The sequence below is a fragment of the Silene latifolia genome, chromosome 9, assembly GCF_048544455.1.
Source record: "Silene latifolia isolate original U9 population chromosome 9, ASM4854445v1, whole genome shotgun sequence".
NCBI classification, from domain to species: domain Eukaryota; kingdom Viridiplantae; phylum Streptophyta; class Magnoliopsida; order Caryophyllales; family Caryophyllaceae; genus Silene; species Silene latifolia.
In genome coordinates this window covers 199,641,101-199,659,743 of record NC_133534.1, presented here as the reverse complement: position 1 = coordinate 199,659,743, position 18,643 = coordinate 199,641,101, and the positions used below count along the sequence as shown (strand labels likewise).

The 18,643-nt window shown below is 36.3% G+C and overlaps 1 protein-coding gene and 1 long non-coding RNA gene across 3 annotated transcripts; one reads left to right on the top strand and one right to left on the bottom strand.

Moving 5' to 3' along the window:
- Window positions 1-7,320: 7,320 nt before the first annotated feature.
- Window positions 7,321-14,571, top strand: LOC141602093 (uncharacterized). Its single transcript, XM_074422406.1, has 4 exons — window positions 7,321-7,583; window positions 7,666-8,044; window positions 8,261-8,732; window positions 14,555-14,571. The coding sequence occupies exons 1-4, from the start codon at window positions 7,321-7,323 to the stop codon at window positions 14,569-14,571; spliced, it is 1,131 nt and encodes a 376-aa protein (XP_074278507.1).
- A 2,397-nt stretch (window positions 14,572-16,968) lies between these two features.
- Window positions 16,969-18,092, bottom strand: LOC141598449 (uncharacterized). 2 transcript variants are annotated; one of them, XR_012523520.1, is made up of 4 exons: window positions 18,033-18,092; window positions 17,343-17,412; window positions 17,141-17,237; window positions 16,969-17,025 (listed from the first exon to the last, which is right to left on the bottom strand). It is a non-coding gene; the product is annotated as an uncharacterized LOC141598449 (long non-coding RNA). The 2 variants fall into 2 exon arrangements; XR_012523519.1 differs by lacking the exon at window positions 16,969-17,025 and having other exon boundaries at window positions 17,037-17,237.
- Window positions 18,093-18,643: the final 551 nt, after the last annotated feature.

Below are 18,643 nucleotides of genomic sequence, written 5' to 3'. Positions count from 1 at the left end.
TGGGTCTGTTGCGGGTTTTATTGGCCTATTTGCTTAATGGTGGAGTTGGGTTCTGGTTTTGATGATAGGCTATCATCTGATCTTGTTTTTGATTAATAGAAATGGTGTTTTGATGTCATTATGTGAGATGCTCCGTTTGGTATTCATCATAAAGGTGTCTTGCCACGGTCCTCTTTTTAGGTTAAGAGTGGTTTGTCCGTTCCCTTCGGTACCTTGTCCTGTCACCGCCGTTTTTTCGTCCTCAATCTAGGGGTGATCCCCCCATTCCCCCCACCCCTGGTTTGTCTGTTGAGATTATTTCTTTTGTTGGTATGCTGCTCTCCTAAGCAGCTGTCTTGTGGGTCTGATAAGGTGATCCCCTCATTTCCCCCACCTTTCGTTCCCTTTTCTTTTTCCCTTATGTTGATCAGTGTCGTACCTTTGTATGGTATGTTTGGTTGTTTTGGCGGTGGTCCGGGGAGGTGTCCTCTGGTGTTTCGGGTGTCCTTGTGGTGTCTTGGTACACCCTGTTGTCTTGTTGGTGGGTCTTCATCTCCTGCTCCTTCTCCTTCTGCTTGCAAGAGTGACCTTGTTGTTTCTGTGTATTTTGAGTTTTCGAGTCTTCGAGACATGGTTGTTAGGCCGTGTTGGTGTGTGTGGATGCCGATGGTTTTGGTTCTTTGCTGTTTGTCATGGTGATCGTCGGGACCTTTGACACAGTCGTTTCGTATCAAAAATAAATACCTAAGTACAACTAACTAATAGCTAGCAGTAAGAAGGGTCGATCTCCACAGGGAGGCAAAGTTGCTATCTTTCTGTTTAATTCATGCATCGGTGTCACAGAAATGGGGGTTTTGATTGTTGAACTAAACTAATGAAAAGGCAAGAGAGGAATAAGCGCAAGAAATTAACAAAAAGAGAAAGGAAGTATGCTAGGAGTCGGTCTACCGTGGCAGCTATCAGATCTTATACTATCGGGAATACTAAGGCGATTAGACTATTGATAAGAAGAGCTATGGTCGTCACCTTTCGGTCCTTAAACCGCCCTAGAGCGTAAACAGCTTAACTTTCGCCCTCACTGCAATACCCTATTGTAATTAAGCAAGCCTTCCCTTCCAATCTTTCGATCCAGGTCGGGGTTAACTAAATTTATGGTCTCCTGCATGCATTCATTCGAAATCGATAACAATTAAATTGCCTAATACAATTCCTATCGCAAGACTAATCTATATAAGTCAATTAAAACATCGCTACCACGGCTTCCCTAATCCTAACATACTACGGGGAATTAGCTACTCATGATAAAATAAACAAGAACAAGAATTAAAAGAGAATTAAACATTAAATTAAGAAAGAAAAGGGAAGAAATGTTACTTGAAATAATGATCCTAATAAAAAGCAAAGTAACAAAGTGTATCGTTCCAAGAGAAAAGAGAGAGTCGAGTGTCTCCGGATAAAAAGAGATAGTTTAAACTGACGTCCTAACTCCTATTTATAAGAAAATAGGAGTATAATTAAACCTAAAGACGGAATTAGAGCAAAAAGCCCAGCCCGTAAAAGATTGTTGCTCGATCGAGCACTTAAGGCTCTCGATCGAGTGATATTCCTTAGCATTCCTCTCGATCGAGAACAATTCCTCTCGATCGAGGACTTCTTTCCCTTTAATCACTCGATCAACCAATAGTAGCTCTCGATCGAGCAAATGGGCTCTCGATCGAATAGACATAGTTCTCGATCGAGCACTTCTCAGCGCGTAATTCCTGCTTCGCGCACTGAACTTCAAACGGCTGCCATTCCTTCGTTACTTGGACAAATAGGGCGTGGTTGGTGGCGTTGGAAAGCTAAGAGGATAAGCTTTCACCTCCAACTAGAATCACCTTAATAACTATTGTCGAACTCGAGATATGGCTCTTACAAGTAGAAACTAGCAAATTGAAGCACTCTCTTGGCTCGCCTAACTTCCTTACTCCAATGCGCATCTCAAAATAGTACTTTCCAAGCTCCGACTCAACTCATCTCCTAAATGCATGCTAAATGGACGGTAAAAGGCTTGATTTCACTACTTTATGGTTCATTCCTGCAAATAAGACAAAATACACCAAAGTAGCATATTCGGGGCATTTCGTAGCATAAAATCACGATAAAAGCATAAAGATACGCGCATGAATAGACTAAAAAGACTATATAAAATGCACGTATCAAATCTCCCCAAACCAAACCTTTACTCGTCCCCGAGTAAACTAAAATGCAACTAAAGGAACAGAAAAAGATAACTCAGAGCTAGCTACAAATGCCCACTTAAGCCAATTTAATGCAAGCAAACTAACACTTATAGCAAAACAGTCAAATGCAAACGAGTTATAAGATGTTTATAATAAAGCTGAACCGTCGACCTTGCAAGACCTTTAATAGTGGACTCTCACGGGTCACTCTTTCTCTCATGAAGCAAAGGGTGAACATATATACGTAAGAGAGAAAGAAAAATAGTCGCTCAACTAAACTACGACCCACATAACATGCATGCAACTAATATGATAGACAATTCTAGCTACCGTACATACATTCCAACCAAACAAGGTCCTGTCACAGCCGAGGGCTTACAAAGATATGGTAAAGTGAGGCAATGGGTAAGAAAAGGCAAAACATTTATGGGAATGTGGAGGTATAGGTGATCAAGCTAGTACCTAAACAAAACCATATATCAACATCCGATTCTCATCAAATTATAGAAATAAGCACATTGCCCTTCATTTGGCATAAAATCTCACCAAACCAAACCAAACATACTCCTCAAATAATGTAAGATAGAACATAGGAGCAGAAACCGTCTCATCAAACAACATCTTTTTTTTTCAACATCTTTTTTTTTCTTTCTAATTTTTCCTTTCTTTTTCTATATTTTTTTTTCGGTTTCTTCTTCTTTTTCACGTTTTTTCTGTTTTTTTTTTCATTTCTTTTTTTTCGTCCTCCTTTTCTCCATAAATACCAACTCCAAGTCAACAGAATATGCGCCAATATTTGATGCAATAGGCAATATACCGCAAAACATTCTAAACTAGCTTGACAAGGCAGGCTAAATTTGGATGTAGCTAAGGGTCAACTGGCAAGTTTGGCAAATGTGGAGTTTATGGGTAAAATGAAAGAAAGGGAATTTGTAAGCACCTCCCTGCATGTGACACCAACCACTAACCCGAATGTATGACAGCGAAAAGCAATTGAATTTCATATATGTGCAAATTGATGAACATCTTATGCAAGGATAACTACTCACAATCCTACATGAAACTGGTCACAAATGACACCAGTTTATAAGGCTCTAAATCTTAGAAATTATAAGTAGGTTGCCAAAATTTCAGGTCAAGTCTATTCGTTCAGCTAAATTTCAACATAAACTCGTAGATATGCAAAAGACAAAGCTAAAAGATAACAGTTCAATGCAAGGCTTAAGCAAAAAGACAGATATAGTGCAATATCATCATTGAAATCTACCGTTCCGACTCAACCTATATGCTAAAATAGACATGAAATTTTTTTTTGAATTTAACAATTTTCTGATTTTTATTGAATTTTTTGAATTTTTATGAAATAAATAACCATGCAAACAGAAAATTAAACGTGATAACTGAAATGCAATAAAAACAATATGCAGACACGGATATGGATGCATAACCTCCCCAAACCAAACCGTACAATGCCCCCATTGTACCAAAACATGGAAAGGAAACGCAAACTAAAAGAGAAAGAGAGTAAAAGCGGAAAAACTCACAAAATGCGCGAATAAGGGGACCTCCCCAAACCGACCATGAAATGGGAGGTTGCTAAGGGCCCGGAAAACCGTCTTAGGTAGCTAATCCAAGTCAACACGTGAAAGGGCATCCAAAAACAGCTCGATCGAAGAAAATTGTAGTCGATCGAGCGGTTTCTCATCTTGCAGGTGGTCGATCGAGTAAGTATTTCACTCGATCGAGTGGATTCATCAGCAAAAGTGCTCGATCGAGTAGAAAAACTACTCGATCGAGTAATCCTCAGCGAGTACCTGCAAAACGCGATGAAAAACAGCCCGCAAACTAACTAGACAAGCATACTGAGATAGTCTATGGTATAAAAACCATTTATTACAACTGAAAGTAAATAAAAATGCAGAAATAAATCGCCGGGTTGCCTCCCGGGAAGCGCTAGCTTCAGTCAGGTCCCAGCTCGACCTTCTTTTTCTTCGAGCCTCTCTAATTAAATACAATCAAAACAGCTCAAAGCGCGCAGCATTAAATCATAAACCTGTGCATGTGCTACACAAAAGCATAAGTAGCACAAAAGTGGAGTAGCAAAATAGGAAGTAAAAATGTTTAACTTTTTAAGTCGAACAAATTTCCTATGAGTGCTCCTAAATTTATCCACAAAATATAGGAGCGCGGGAGCAATTGTCAATAAGGTAGGGATTCGTTTTGGATTAACGAACTTGAAATGATAAGGACGGTGAGAATTCGTTAAATTATGCGTCCACATATGAGAGGGTGTAGCATTAAAAGAAGGAGCACAAATTAAACGAGGCAATATACCGTTAAAACAAACAATAATGAAATTATCGCTTACTACCTCGGGTTGGTCGCTCTCAACGACGGAATTACTGACAAAGGAATGCATTACCTCATCCGTGCTAGGAGCGATTACCGTCTCAGCTGCTTCTTCATCAACCTCCTCAGTGGAATCCATCCCATAAATCTCAGCTTCAAGTGTATCCGACTCAGCTTTGAATAAGGGAGATTCACCGTAACCGTCATCATCGTCAAAATCGTCATTCAAAATGAACCCAAGTGACGAATTAAAGCTCCCAATGGCCAATTCAGTCGATCGAGCAGAATAATCACTCGATCGACCACTTTCCTCCCGCATCTCACTCGATCGAGTAACAAAATCACTCGATCGAGAACTATCCTCCTGCATATCACTCGATCGAGAAGAGATATTACTCGATCGAGGACTTCCTTCCGTCTGACAAATGATATCCTCGCATAAACTCTGGAAATACGATAGAAATTCGTCATCCGAAATATAGAAACCATTTTCAGCATTGGGCAACGCGGGTTCTTCATGGGAAAAACCGCTCTTGATCAAGTACACCTCTTCTGGTTGCCGATCATCCAACCCAGCTGTTAACCGAGCAATTTAAGACTGCAGCTCAGTGACTTGAGCACCCATATATCTATCATATTCTAGAATTAAGGATTTCAGCTCCGCGATTTCTTTTTTCAGTATATCACGAGGATCTTGTTGCGGTGGCCATTGATGGGGTGGATGTGGCGGCACAACTACAAATGCATTGTGCTCGGAAGACCACATCCCCAAGATTTCTTCCTTTCCCAACTAGCGGTTTTCGGCTTGGGCTTCAAACTGGGCAATTAGTCGGGAGACAGATGTCATCTTGGCAAGAGGGATCGAAGGTACTCAAGCCTTCCCTTCGATAATCTCCCTCAGTAGCCTGTTTAATACACCTGTAGGCCTATCAAAACAGCACTAACGTAAAAGATAAGACGACCTCAAGGTACTTAGTCTTCCCTTGAGGCGAAAGGACAAACAAATTAAAATAGATAAAAAGCGTCGCCTCCCCGGCAACGGCGCCAAAATTTGACACGGTCGTTTCGTATCAAAAATAAATACCTAAGTACAACTAACTAATAGCTAGCAGTAAGAAGGGTCGATCTCCACAGGGAGGCAAAGTTGCTATCTTTCTGTTTAATTCAATCTGTCAGGGTGTCACAGGAAATGGGGGTTTTGATTGTTGAACTAAAATAATGAAAAGGCAAGAGAGGAATAAGCGCAAGAAATTAACAAAAAGAGAAAGGAAGTATGCTAGGAGTCGGTCTACCGTGGCAGCTATCAGATCTTATGCTATCGGGAATACTAAGGCGATTAGACTATTGATAAGAAGAGCCATGGTCATCACCTTTCGGTCCTTAAACCGCCCTAGAGCGTAAACAGCTTACCTTTCGCCCTCACTGTAATACCCTATTGTAATTAAGCAAGCCTTCCCTTCCAATCTTTCGATCCAGGTCGGGGTTAACTAAATTTGTGGTCTCCTGCATGCATTCATTCGACCGGATAACAATTAAATTGCCTAATACAATTCCTATCGCAAGACTAATATATATAAGTCAATTAAAACATCGCTACCACGGCTTCCCTAATCCTAACATACTACGGGGAATTAGCTACTCATGATAAAATAAACAAGAACAAGAATTAAAAGAGAATTAAACATTAAATTAAGAAAGAAAAGGGAAGAAATGTTACTGAAATAATGATCCGGAATAAAAAGCAAAGTAACAGTGTATCGTTCCAAGAGAAAAGAGAGAGTCAGAGTGTCTCCGGATAAAAAGAGATAGTTTAAACTGACGTCCTAACTCCTATTTATAAGAAAATAGGAGTATAATTAAACCTAAAGACGGAATTAGAGCAAAAAGCCCAGCCCGTAAAAGATTGTTGCTCGATCGAGCACTTAAGGCTCTCGATCGAGTTATATTCCTTAGCATTCCTCTCGATCGAGAACAATTGTAGCTCTCGATCGAGCAAATGGGCTCTCGATCGACCAATAGTAGCTCTCGATCGAGAGCCCATTTACTTCTTTCCCTTTAATCACTCGATCGACCAATAGTAGCTCTCGATCGAGAAAATGGGCTCTCGATCGAATAGACATAGTTCTCGATCGAGCACTTCTCAGCGCGTAATTCCTGCTTCGCGCACTGAACTTCAAACGGCTGCCATTCCTTCGTTACTTGGACAAATAGGGCGTGGTTGGTGTCGTTGAAAAGCTAAGAGGATAAGCTTTCACCTCCAACTAGAATCACCTTAATAACTATTGTAGAACTCGAGATATGGCTCTTACAAGCAGGATTTAGCAAATTGAAGCACTCTCTTGGCTCGCCTAACTTCCTTACTCCAATGCGCATCTCAAAATAGTACTTTCCAAGCTCCGACTCAACTCATCTCCTAAATGCATGCTAAATGGACGGTAAAAGGCTTGATTTCACTACTTTATGGTTCATTCCTGCAAATAAGACAAAATACACCAAAGTAGCATATTCGGGGCATTTCGTAGCATAAAACCACGATAAAAGCATAAAGATACGCGCATGAATAGACTAAAAAGACTATATAAAATGCACGTATCAACCTTCCTCCTTCTTTTCGGTTTGGCAAGTCTGGGTGTTAGGTCGTTCGAGTGGTCTTGCTTTGGGTGCTTCGGTTGGGTTGGATGGTTCGATGATGGTGCTTCTACTAGTGTGTTGACGGGTGTTGGGGTTTTCGTATGAGATGTGCTGGGTAGGGTGAAGTCGGAGTGTGGCAATGAAGTTGGGTGGCCAGGATGCGGTGGTCTCAACCTCATTGTTCCCAATGAAAGGTTTGGCTTGGAATTGCAGGGGTCTTAAGGACCCGCTTGCCCTTGCTATTCCAAAAATTAGAGCATTATGTAGGTCTTTTCATAATAATTTAGATTTCATCTTCCTTTCTGAAACTAAGTGTGATGTTCTTTCAGTTGATATTCTTCTGCGACCTATGGGGTTCCTTCAGTCTGCTGGATGTGATGCTGATGGCTTAGGGGAGGGGGGGTTGTGGGTCGGCTGGAAAAGTAGTTGTAAATTAGAATGTGTCTTTATCAGTTGTAATCTTATTATCCTCTTGGTGAACCAGTGTAAGGGTAGCATGTGGTATTTGTGTTGTGTTTATGGTGAACCCGATCACTGTTAATTCCCTTGACAAACCCTTCTTGCTTATAGGTGATTTCAACCAAGTTGAGTTCTCTTCTGATAAGTTAGGTGGCAGTGATAAGTTAATTAGAGGAGCAAACTTATTCTCATACTGGAAGAATTTACATTGTCTGATGGATAGCCCTTTTAAGGGACCGAGAATCACTTGGTGCAATAATAGGGATTGTCCACATCGAATATACGAAAGACTTGATAAGGGGTTTGCTTCCAATGATTGGCTTTCTCTTTTCCCAAATACTTTTATCAAACACTTACCTATTCAAATATCGGATCACGCGCCTATAATCCTTGATACAAATATGGTTCTGAACACCAAGAAGAAAGTGTATAGGCTAGAGACGTGGTGTTTTGATCATGCCAAATGTAGTGGTCTAGTTAAAGAAAGTTGTTAAAGAAAAGTTATGGGTGATGCTACTCATGTTCTTTTGGAAAAACTTCGTCGTATAAATACCGCTTTCAGAGTTTGGGCATGTAACAAAAAGGACGAATGGGGTCTAAAGTAGAGTGAATTTGATCAGGATCTTGAGTCCTATCTTTTGGATATTGAGAATGGTGGTGATTCTGTTAATTACGAATCATGCCACAAAAAGCTTTTGGAATTCTCCCTTGCCGCCGGCACTTATTGGCGTCAACGTACCAAATTGAAATGGAATTGTGAAGGTGACACGTGCACTAAGTACTTCTTCAATTGGGTTAAAGGATGGTCTGGTGCTAATCTTATCTTAGGTATTAAGAAGGCGTCTAATGAATGGACTTTTGATATGAAGGAGATTGGTGGTTTGTTTCATAAACACTTCTCCACTATCTTCAAGTCAGATTCTGAGCCTGCGTGTTTTGAAGATTACTTAAATAAGTTTGGTTACTTATTTGATAATCTTAAGCGCAAAGTGGGTATGGAGGAGAGAGAAAAATTGGGTCGTGTATATTCGAAAAATGATGTTCGTGCGGCTGTGTTCCAATTGGGACCTCTTAAATCTCCGGATCCTGACGGTATTCCGGCAGCGTTTTGTTGGAATATGTGTCCTCCGACAATAATGCGATCACAACTGACAATCATGATGATCACATGTTTAAATCTCATTTTAAGAATACACGTGGGATGTAATATTTTACAGTCAACTGGTCCACACTTATCGGTAATGATTGGCTGACTAGAGTTTGACATTACTGTCGTGCGACGGTGGTGATCAGTTGATCCCCTTAGGTCATACCTATAGGGAAATACTCTTAATTGATTATTTAATTAATCGTATTCCGATACGAGTTAATTAAATTGCTTAAAATTGACGGATGATTTTGTGAGTAAAGTTAACTCGTCCTATTGTAATTTGATTAAATGAGATACGGTCTAAGTAATCGAATTGTTTTATTACTTAGATAAAATTATTGTTTACGAAACAATTGAAATTGAATGAATAATTTATTATAAATACAAGACGTTGTAATTTATAATTTGATAAACCGTTTTGGCACATGTAATTACGAATTACGAGTCGATTTTGTATATGACATATTTTATGAGTATGTTGATTTTTAATATGTTAAAAATAAATTACAATTTCATATGTCAAGTAACATGTCACATATGTTGTAATTGACAAATGACAAAAATTAAATGGACCTCCCATTTTATTTAAGGGTGCCGAAAAATGGAGGGATTGTTGGGTTGATATTGTGGTTTTTATCTTAGTGGAAAACATAATGATAAAAGACTACCTCTAGCCATGCATGCTTACTCTTGCCATGAGAAGACCAAGACCATGCATTGGCTCCCCAATAAACCTCCCCCCCCCCCCCCCCCAACCTGTTTTCCTATGGGTGTGCAACCATATGGATTTCTCCATTATTCATTCTTTTCACCTATTTTTTCCTAGAGTAAGAAAATTATATACTCTCTACAATTTGTGAAAATTCTAGAGAAATAAAAACCACAAAATCTCCTCCTCTTTGACCGAAATATTTCAAGAGAACTAATAAATTTTTGTGTCAATTTTTAAGTAGACTAATCTTAATACTAGATCATATTATTAGTCTTTAAGATGTATTCCTTGGGTATTCACTTTTGGGAGAGATTCTATACTTGAATCTATGTTCATCCATTATTGGAAAGCTCAAGAACTAACAAGAAGGAGATCTTGTTGGTGCCCATATGATGACCGAAATTTAGATGGTGAGAAATTGATTTTCTTATCTCTTCTTATTTAGTTTGCATGCATAAGATTTGTATTTAATTTTATGACTAAATTAAATTCTAACATATATGAATATGTTGTATAATGAGATATGGATTTCTAACAAGCGGTATCAAGAGCCTTAGGTTGTTTGCATGCAAATCGGTTATTGTTTTTCCGAGTTATACGATTAACATATAGAACTTATAAATTTGTGTTTATTATGATATATCACGAAATTTATTATGCATGTTAAATTTTCTGGTCCTAAAATGTTTTTAGGATACTTTGGTTTATTTATGGATTTTATTGTTTATTTTATATAATAATGGCATTAAAATGTGATTTTTATGATAAAAATGTCATTTTTGGATGAAAAATATCTAAACTTCGATTTTTCTGGTGGGTTTTGGATATGTTTTCACAAATATTATATTCTGATGGCCTGTAAAATTTCATAATTTTATGAGTTGTTATGCTTGAAATATGGATTTTTCATGTTAAATTCGAATTTAAATGAGAAAATAGGTTAATATGAGTTATATTTCGAATCTGGTCATAGAAATTTAGTATGTTGTGACATGCAATTGTACAAGATGTGTGTAAAATAATAGGCTATAATTAAGTCATTATGCATGATTTATGAATTTTTGATGAAAAATAGCATAAATAGTGACTTTAATTAGTAAAAATTGCTAAAACATACTTCATGACTAAGGAAAAACGTCACATGTTGCATTTTATCTCTTATTTCAGATCTAAAATTTAAAATTTGATAAAAAATAATTTTTCTCATGTTTTTATGATTTTAATTGATAAATCCGATAAACCGCAACATTGTTTTTCCCGATAAATTTCGAAATTTCTAACCTACGTTTTTGAATATTATGAGTGTCATGGTATTTTTCCAGAATGTTCATGAATTTAAATTTCAAAGTTTGAATTTATTTGAAGTTTTTATGATTTATTTGGAGTTTATGGTATTTTATTGTTATTTTAAGTCCATTAATGAACAAATTTTAAGAAATAAAAGTTAATTATTGTCAATATGTTAGTGGAGACTAATTGTGAGTCATAAGTTGGTTAGGGTAATTAACTTGTGCATAAATATGATTTTATGTAATTTATTGTGATTTTAAAAGGTTGAATCACGCAAATCCGTAAAATCCGTTTAATATACGATATTGGCTCCTTAAAGGCGATTTAGCATAAAATTGGGCATGTTCAAACATATTATAATGCTGCATTTTATTTATGATTGTCATAATTTTATTTTATGTAATTTACTTAGTATGGCCTTAGTTTTTAATTGGTATTACCCGAAATGTATGGGAATATCGATTCGGTTGTAATTTATTGTGATCTCGTATCACCGTTTTGTAATTTAATAGATTTATTTTATTTTAATTACAAATGTATAATAGGAAATTGTGTAATTTATTTATTCCGGAGTTCCTTGAAGACGGTGCCACTCAAGAAGGCGATACATAAAGACGGTGTTACCTCGAGATGCGTGCCAAAACCGAAGTTCAAGGGACCAATGGAGTTGGTTTCCGAATATGTAATAGTTAATTAGATTTTCTATTTTAGGAAGGCCATACTAGGATTTTATTTATGTTTTGCATTTTATTTATATATCGCATGCATCGCTAAATCGCCATAACTAAAACATGCATTATCATTTAAATCGAGTATATCGACCGTGTCAATTACAATTATCGTAGTTCACCGCTTTAGTTCACTTAAAACGTGATAGATAATAAATTGACATGACCTCTCGCTAAAAATATACAATTGAGACTTAGCCTTACCAAAAAGTAGAAACCATGAAAACCTATTTCGCGAGGGAGTGCACTCGGCCATACCGGGGTAGAAACCTTGTTACGTAGGGGAAGTGGGTGATAAATGTCTATCCACCGAATTCATGTTGATAAGGGATGAATCGGCCCTACCGTGCCCAAGTTGATGTGGATTTGGATCATGGACACATTTATTCGAAATTTGGATTGAGCTCAACGGAAGTATTCGTGACCGTAGTCGCATGTGTTCCGGGCTAAAGATAAATATTAATGTAATTTTATCGACCAAGAGTTCTAAAAGTATAATCGATTAAAGAGTTAATACATCGAGTTATATTGATAAGCGATGAATCGGCCCTACCGTGCCCAAGTTAATATGAATTTGGATCTTGGAATCATTTATCGTAGTTGGGTAGAGGTCACTATGTAAATGCTATACTTGTTTACAAGTATTAATAAAACGATAAATGTTAAGTTTTTCAACTATTCCGTTATCATATTGTTCTATTTCTTCACCACAATTTTTATACGATATCATTTCGATTCAAAACTCCATTAAAAAATCGTAACTAAAGACAAAATTTGAATTTTCGTCTAAAAACCTCGAATTATCCATTGGAAGGATCTCTTGTGAAGAGTATAGATAAAAGTTATTCATTATCAAACAGGTTTTTGATACTTGACTAACACATCTACTTACAATGGATTGTTTCTCACATGCTTATTTGAGTTAAGCACCTTGAAACGGTAAATTGTTTCGGTAATTAGATTTGATAGAAATCGAAATTGACCATAATAACGCACCACTTCAATGAAAGTTTTAAGACTAAAACAATTGAATTGAAGAGTAGTCTTCATAAGATTCAAATTTTGCTTCTCAAAGCAAAGACTCATTGAAATGAGTGGGAGCATTCTCTTTAACCGTTAAGAAAAGGATAAGGTTATAAATAAGTAAAATTAGAATGGAATTGATACAAGGTAATGTTAAAAGTAACGTTATTGAGAATAACAATACTAAACCTATCAATCCCGACCGATAAAGTTTCCATTGTCTTAATTGTTGGACGCTAGAAAGGAAACTACCCCAAATTATTGAAGAATCAACAAGTTAGTTGTGGGACATCTAATGGTACCTTGTTCTTTAAATGATTATTTGATTGACATAAATTTTGCTAGTACTACTTCGTCAATATTAGAAACCGGTGGTGGTTTTCATCATTGTACTTGATATATAGGATGATTAGAATATGACGACTAGCAACAATGATGTTGAGAGATAGAGTCATTGTGTAACCAATCTAGTTTTGGGTTTATAGTTGTACTTAATTGTGACTATTAAGTGCATAAACTCTAAATAAGAATATAAACTTGTTAAGATACAAAAGAGGTTTCACTTTTGTGACCCTATGATTTGATGTATGGCTAGCCCATTATCAAGGTGGTTATATTCTAAACCAGACTAGAATGATATATCATGTAGATGATGCAAGACTCAAATTGGTAACCCAAGATTAAACCTTAAATTCTCGAATGATGAACGCAAAGAGTTATCGAGTACTCTTGAAACCATTACATCTTATGGTATATGCGTATCTTGTATTCAAAGCAAGATGTCTCGTGCCTTTTGGTTGAAAAGGAGATCGAGGTTGTAAATCATTGATCCAAAGTAGGTTTATCATTTTCTTTTAACAAATATTTAAGTTGACGCTAATGTGTTCACTTGATAAGGTAAATAGAGAAATCTTTGAAGAAGTTCAAAGAGTTCAAGGAATCGCGATTTAGTAGTCGTGATGGGATTATCAAAGTGAAGACTTTGATATAAGCCAAATGAAATATGATATAGTATCACAAGTTAATCTCTCTTAACACACATTATGGGATAATGTGTGGTTGGATAAGAAATCAAACGCTATTCGATATGGTTTGGACTTCGATCAAGTTACTTTGAGTTACTTGATCCTTTTGGGGAATTTATCATTTTTGTCTAAATTATTTTTCCACTAAATCTAAAACGATTCATATGAGATATGAAATGGTAGGGTACCATGTTTGTAATTTTTCACAAGAAACAAATGCTCATTTTTCCTTACAATAATCACGAGTACAACGGGTTTGTGGCTCGTGAAACTGTCTTACTAGAAAACAAGTCTATTTCTAGAAGACAGAGTGTGAGAAATTATTTAAAGAGCCACAAAGAATGTTATGTCTCAAGAAACTGGTCTTTCTTGGCTACATTAGTAGTACAATTAATGCAATTGGCATCGGTTATAAACAGTGATTGGCATCGGTTTCCAACCGATGCCAATGCGGGCGATGCCAATGACATTTATTTTAATTTGCATCGGTTCATGAACTGATGCCAATTTACACATATTGGCATCAGTTGTTATTCAATTGGCATCGGTCTAACCGATGCCAATTTACTCATATTGGCATCGGTTGTACCATAAAAACCGATGCCAATTTTTGCATTATTGGCATCGGTTGTAACTTAGGAACCGATGTCAATCATCAATTACAACAATAAAAAAAATTTATGCCTAGCCAATATATAAGTTATTGGCTATAGAAATTCGACAATCATACCTACATTATTTTATTTCTAAACGCTATAGAAAATTCGACAATTTATAAATTGAGCAATCCAAATTTTATAAGTTCAATACCAACAAATCCAAATAAAATACAGCCATTCAAGGAATTGTATCCGGCAACAAAATCACATACATATAAACCTTTAACTATTCGAGTATCTAGATCAACCGTTCACTCATATATAGACCTCAATAAGCTGCTTTGCTTGTGGTGTTATCTTGCGTGTGTTCGGCCCCATGTATTGCAGCATCTGTTCTTCTGTGATACCCCCCTAAAGAATATTAACGGTGTGCGTAGTTGGTAAATAAAGGCATGAAAAAATAGCGAAAACTAATAAGATATATCAGAGATATTCATACTTACAACATAAGCGTAGTTGGTAAATAAGGGCATGAAAAAAAGCCTTATAACAAGATAAATACCTGCAAATGCCAAATTGATCACATGTACGGCTTCTTAAAAACCTATACGCAACACCAATGGCATACTATCATGATTAATGATAAGGATTTTGTGAATGACAACCAAATACTCAACTAAATTGAACAACAAAAACTACATTCTTACATCATCGTTGAAGAAATTGATGTACACTGACCTCAATTCTTTTACCAAGCACAATGGCAACGAACTCTAACACCAGGCGGTTGTGGTACGATTCTTATTTTTTTAAATATCTTATTATTCGAGGGGTCTTTTTTTTTCACAAGAAGAACAAAATAAACCTTGTCGGCCAGACAAGAACAATAGTCCTTTGAAGGTTTGAAATTGTATATCATTATACAAGACCTTCTTTTGCCTATCCACATAATATAAAACTCAAGAGAAATGAGATCAAAAACTATACCCCCAGTTTCAGACAACACTATCAGTCATGTTGATTCTTGTTTGCCTATCCTCTTCAAGTATGCATTCATGTAGTAGAAGTACCTCAATTGCAATAGACGAACATAAGCATCATTGCATCAGAACAAGAAACATATATAAGAGACAAATAGCCGTATAAAATAAAGAGATTGTTTGCTGCCTAGAAGGTTGTACAATCTCCGTGTTTAAAATAACCAGGAGTTGATTTTGATGAATCCACATATCAAACAAAATGAAGTGTAGCTTAGTTGATTTCAGCAAAAACATCAACTAAGTTACACATCAATGGCGATTGAGCGAAGTTATCGAGTTGCGCAACATTAAAGATATATTGGAGGAAATGGTGATTATTTGAAAATCACCTTCTTATCCAATAATAATTTGTGCAAGATATGAACCAAGCCCTATGAAACATGAAACAACATAGGGGTTTCACCAAACATTTGATGTCCATGAGTAGAATTACATGAATACATGCATGTCCAAACAAATCACTTTTAAATAGAAGTTAACACACAGACACACACCCTTGGCTGACGGTGTACAACACCATTTCCATATCTTTACAAACATTAGAACATTTGTACATAGGCATCCCTTTTGTTTACAAAGAACCCTGCTAATTCTTCGACAAGTTGCACAAAAATATTTACTTAAAACAACACCAGAAACAAACATATCAGTAGCTTTCAATCCACGACACACAAAACATAAGATAAGATGCTCACTAAGTGAACAACCACCCACTGCCTTTCATAGAAAGGTAACTCACCATATAATTTCAAAAAAAGTTGATGTACAACAACAAGTATAATCAAATTGCCCAGTTGATTATCCTCCAAATCAAGATTGAGCAAAACTTATGAACAAAACAAAAACCTGTCTAAACTAGGTGATGTACTGAATGGACTATAAATGACTTCCTTAACAAAGAACAAATAAGACATCTAATGATAGAAAGATAGCTAAAACACTATTGTTTCTCACTTCCATCAGCGATTGTTCGAACAGACGGTTATAAAATGGCACAGTTACTATACGAAATACAAGTGATTGCTAAAAAATGGAAATAAATATAATTCCCGAAAACCACATAACCTTATCAAGAGCACTCAACATAATTCTATAAGAATAATTAGAATAAATTAAATCTAACTCGAATTGACTCACCCCAATTTCAAAGAGCCTAGTCATCAGAACTAATCATTTTAGCTTTAATACTTAAAATACAACAACGATTATCCTATAGTTATAAAAAAAATAACAGCAAGAACATCATACAACAGCCTATATTAACTAATTTAGTAGTGTACAAATTAATTTAGAATTGAACAATTTTTTCCTCAAAACCCTAGCCATTTAAACTGAAATTATTCAAGTGAGATATAATACCTAGAATAGGAAAAGAGGAGGAAAAGATAGAAACAAATCATAAAAATTCTGCCAAAATTCAGCTATTTCTGACATGAAAAGGACTTACTTAGCTCCACTAAATTCAGCTTTGCGTTCAACAGATAACTCCTTGAACCATGGGAACAAAATGTATTTCAGGTATTCCAGATAAGGATTTCCTTTAACTACTTTTTGGGGGCAATAAGCCTTTTTAATTTTCACATTAACTTCAACCTGTGGAAAAAAAAGGGTACAAAACAGTTGAATGTACAAGTATACGATTTATCTCTATCTAGCGAACAAAAATTACAGCCAGTGAATTTTAATAAATAGTTGTACAATGACAGTAAAGATGACATCTATTATCACAAACCTGATCATCATCCATGAAGATTGCAGAATATGATGCTTCAGAATTTGCCATCTTTTCTTGCCCTTGTTGTAAGCCTGGAAGCATGTCTGTAGTTAAACAACAAAGAAAAGCTACTTTGTTAGTCAACACACCAGAAAGGAATAATGCAAAGACCTCAAGACACTGTCGCAAATTATGTGAGTACGAGAAAACAAAGCATACGGTGTGACAATATAATAGGCTTGCTCTTTCTTTTCATGATATCAGAGTATTATCGAGCGAGAATGTTGACTTCATGCTGGTCCATATACCCTGTTGACTTCATGTGAACATAATTTAGAGTTAATGATTAAAATGCCTCGATTGACAAACCCTAATTTATACACAGTTCATGGTTCAAAGAGAAAGTTTGAGGTATGAACACCTTCAATTTCGTTGCTTATTAGGGGATGCTTATAGCACTGCACTTTGCGCTTCAGGATACTAAAGATCGACTAAAAATGGAAACATAAGAGGGATTAGTTTCAGGAGATATGTCCGTAAAAATTATCGAAACATAAAGAGGCATTACTTCTGGGAAATGATGCATTTAGGCACAAACACAAGACAAATATGCTATCATGAGGATGAAACCAGTTAATAAACCAACTTTAAAATCAAAAAATCAGAAATCTCTAATTTGTATTGAAGAGAAAATCCCTAATTTCATCAACCCTAATAATCAAATCCACTCGGTCTAAGCCAAATACTTATAATGAAACATAAATTATGCTATATTTAACTTCAAATCACAAAATAAACACTACACAACAATCCAATTTTGTATAATTCGAAACAATACAAACATTACACAACAATCATCACCTATTCGATTTGGCCAGAAAATTTAGATTTCTGATTAAGAAAGTAACCCTAATTGAGTATAAAATTGCAATTAAATTGAACCTGCTAAGAACACAATAACCAGAGTCAATTTCAGAAAAAATATTTCTAGTAGGCAATTCATCGAACACCTTCGTTACACCCACAAATCCCGAAATTTTGCTTACAAAGGCAGTATAATCATATATTTAGAAAATTAATTAAAGCAACTGAAATTTTAAAAAAAAAATACCTGCTCACTTTGTAGAAGGGTTTGAGCGACAGTGTTCGAATGGTGATAAAGGATGGTCAGGTGGTTGGGTAGGGCGAGGGAAGTGCGGTAGTCGATAACGAGCGAGGTGTTCGACGTGATAATGAATAAGAGAAGAACAACGTGGTGGTGGTGAGTGGCATAGTGGTTGGCGTTGGTGAGCGGCATCCGGGCGGTTGCAAGGAGGGTGGGTAGGTCAAGTAATGGGAAAGTTTGTGGCTGTATGTGTATGTTTATGTAATCGTGGTTAACAACGATTGACATCGGTTTCAACTTTATAACCGATGCCAGTTGTTCAAGAACATTAATGACATCGGTTTTTTACAAACAACCGATGCCAATATCACTCAAAATTACAATTGCCATCGGTTCTTTGTAAGACCTATGCCATTGTGGCGATGCCAATCACCTTAATTCTACTAGTGCATGAGACGTTTTGTGTAAGACGTTGTTTCTTCAAAACCTAGGAGGTTAAAGTCATCACTTGTTGAAGATGATGAATTTGTGTTACTTTTAGAAAGTAAAGAGCTTACAACTTACAAAGAAATTGTTTGATTCAAGTTGATTACTTCTGGAAAGTAATGAACATATGA

Coding starts and splice junctions, on each gene's coding strand:
- LOC141602093 (XM_074422406.1), top strand. CDS start 7,321: ATGAAGTTGGGTGGCCAGGATGCGGTGGTCTCAACCTCATTGTTCCCA. Junction 7,584..7,665: donor GATGGCTTAGGGGAGGGGGG/GTTGTGGGTCGG, acceptor TTGGTGAACCAG/TGTAAGGGTAGCATGTGGTA. Junction 8,045..8,260: donor TAATCCTTGATACAAATATG/GTTCTGAACACC, acceptor GAATTTGATCAG/GATCTTGAGTCCTATCTTTT.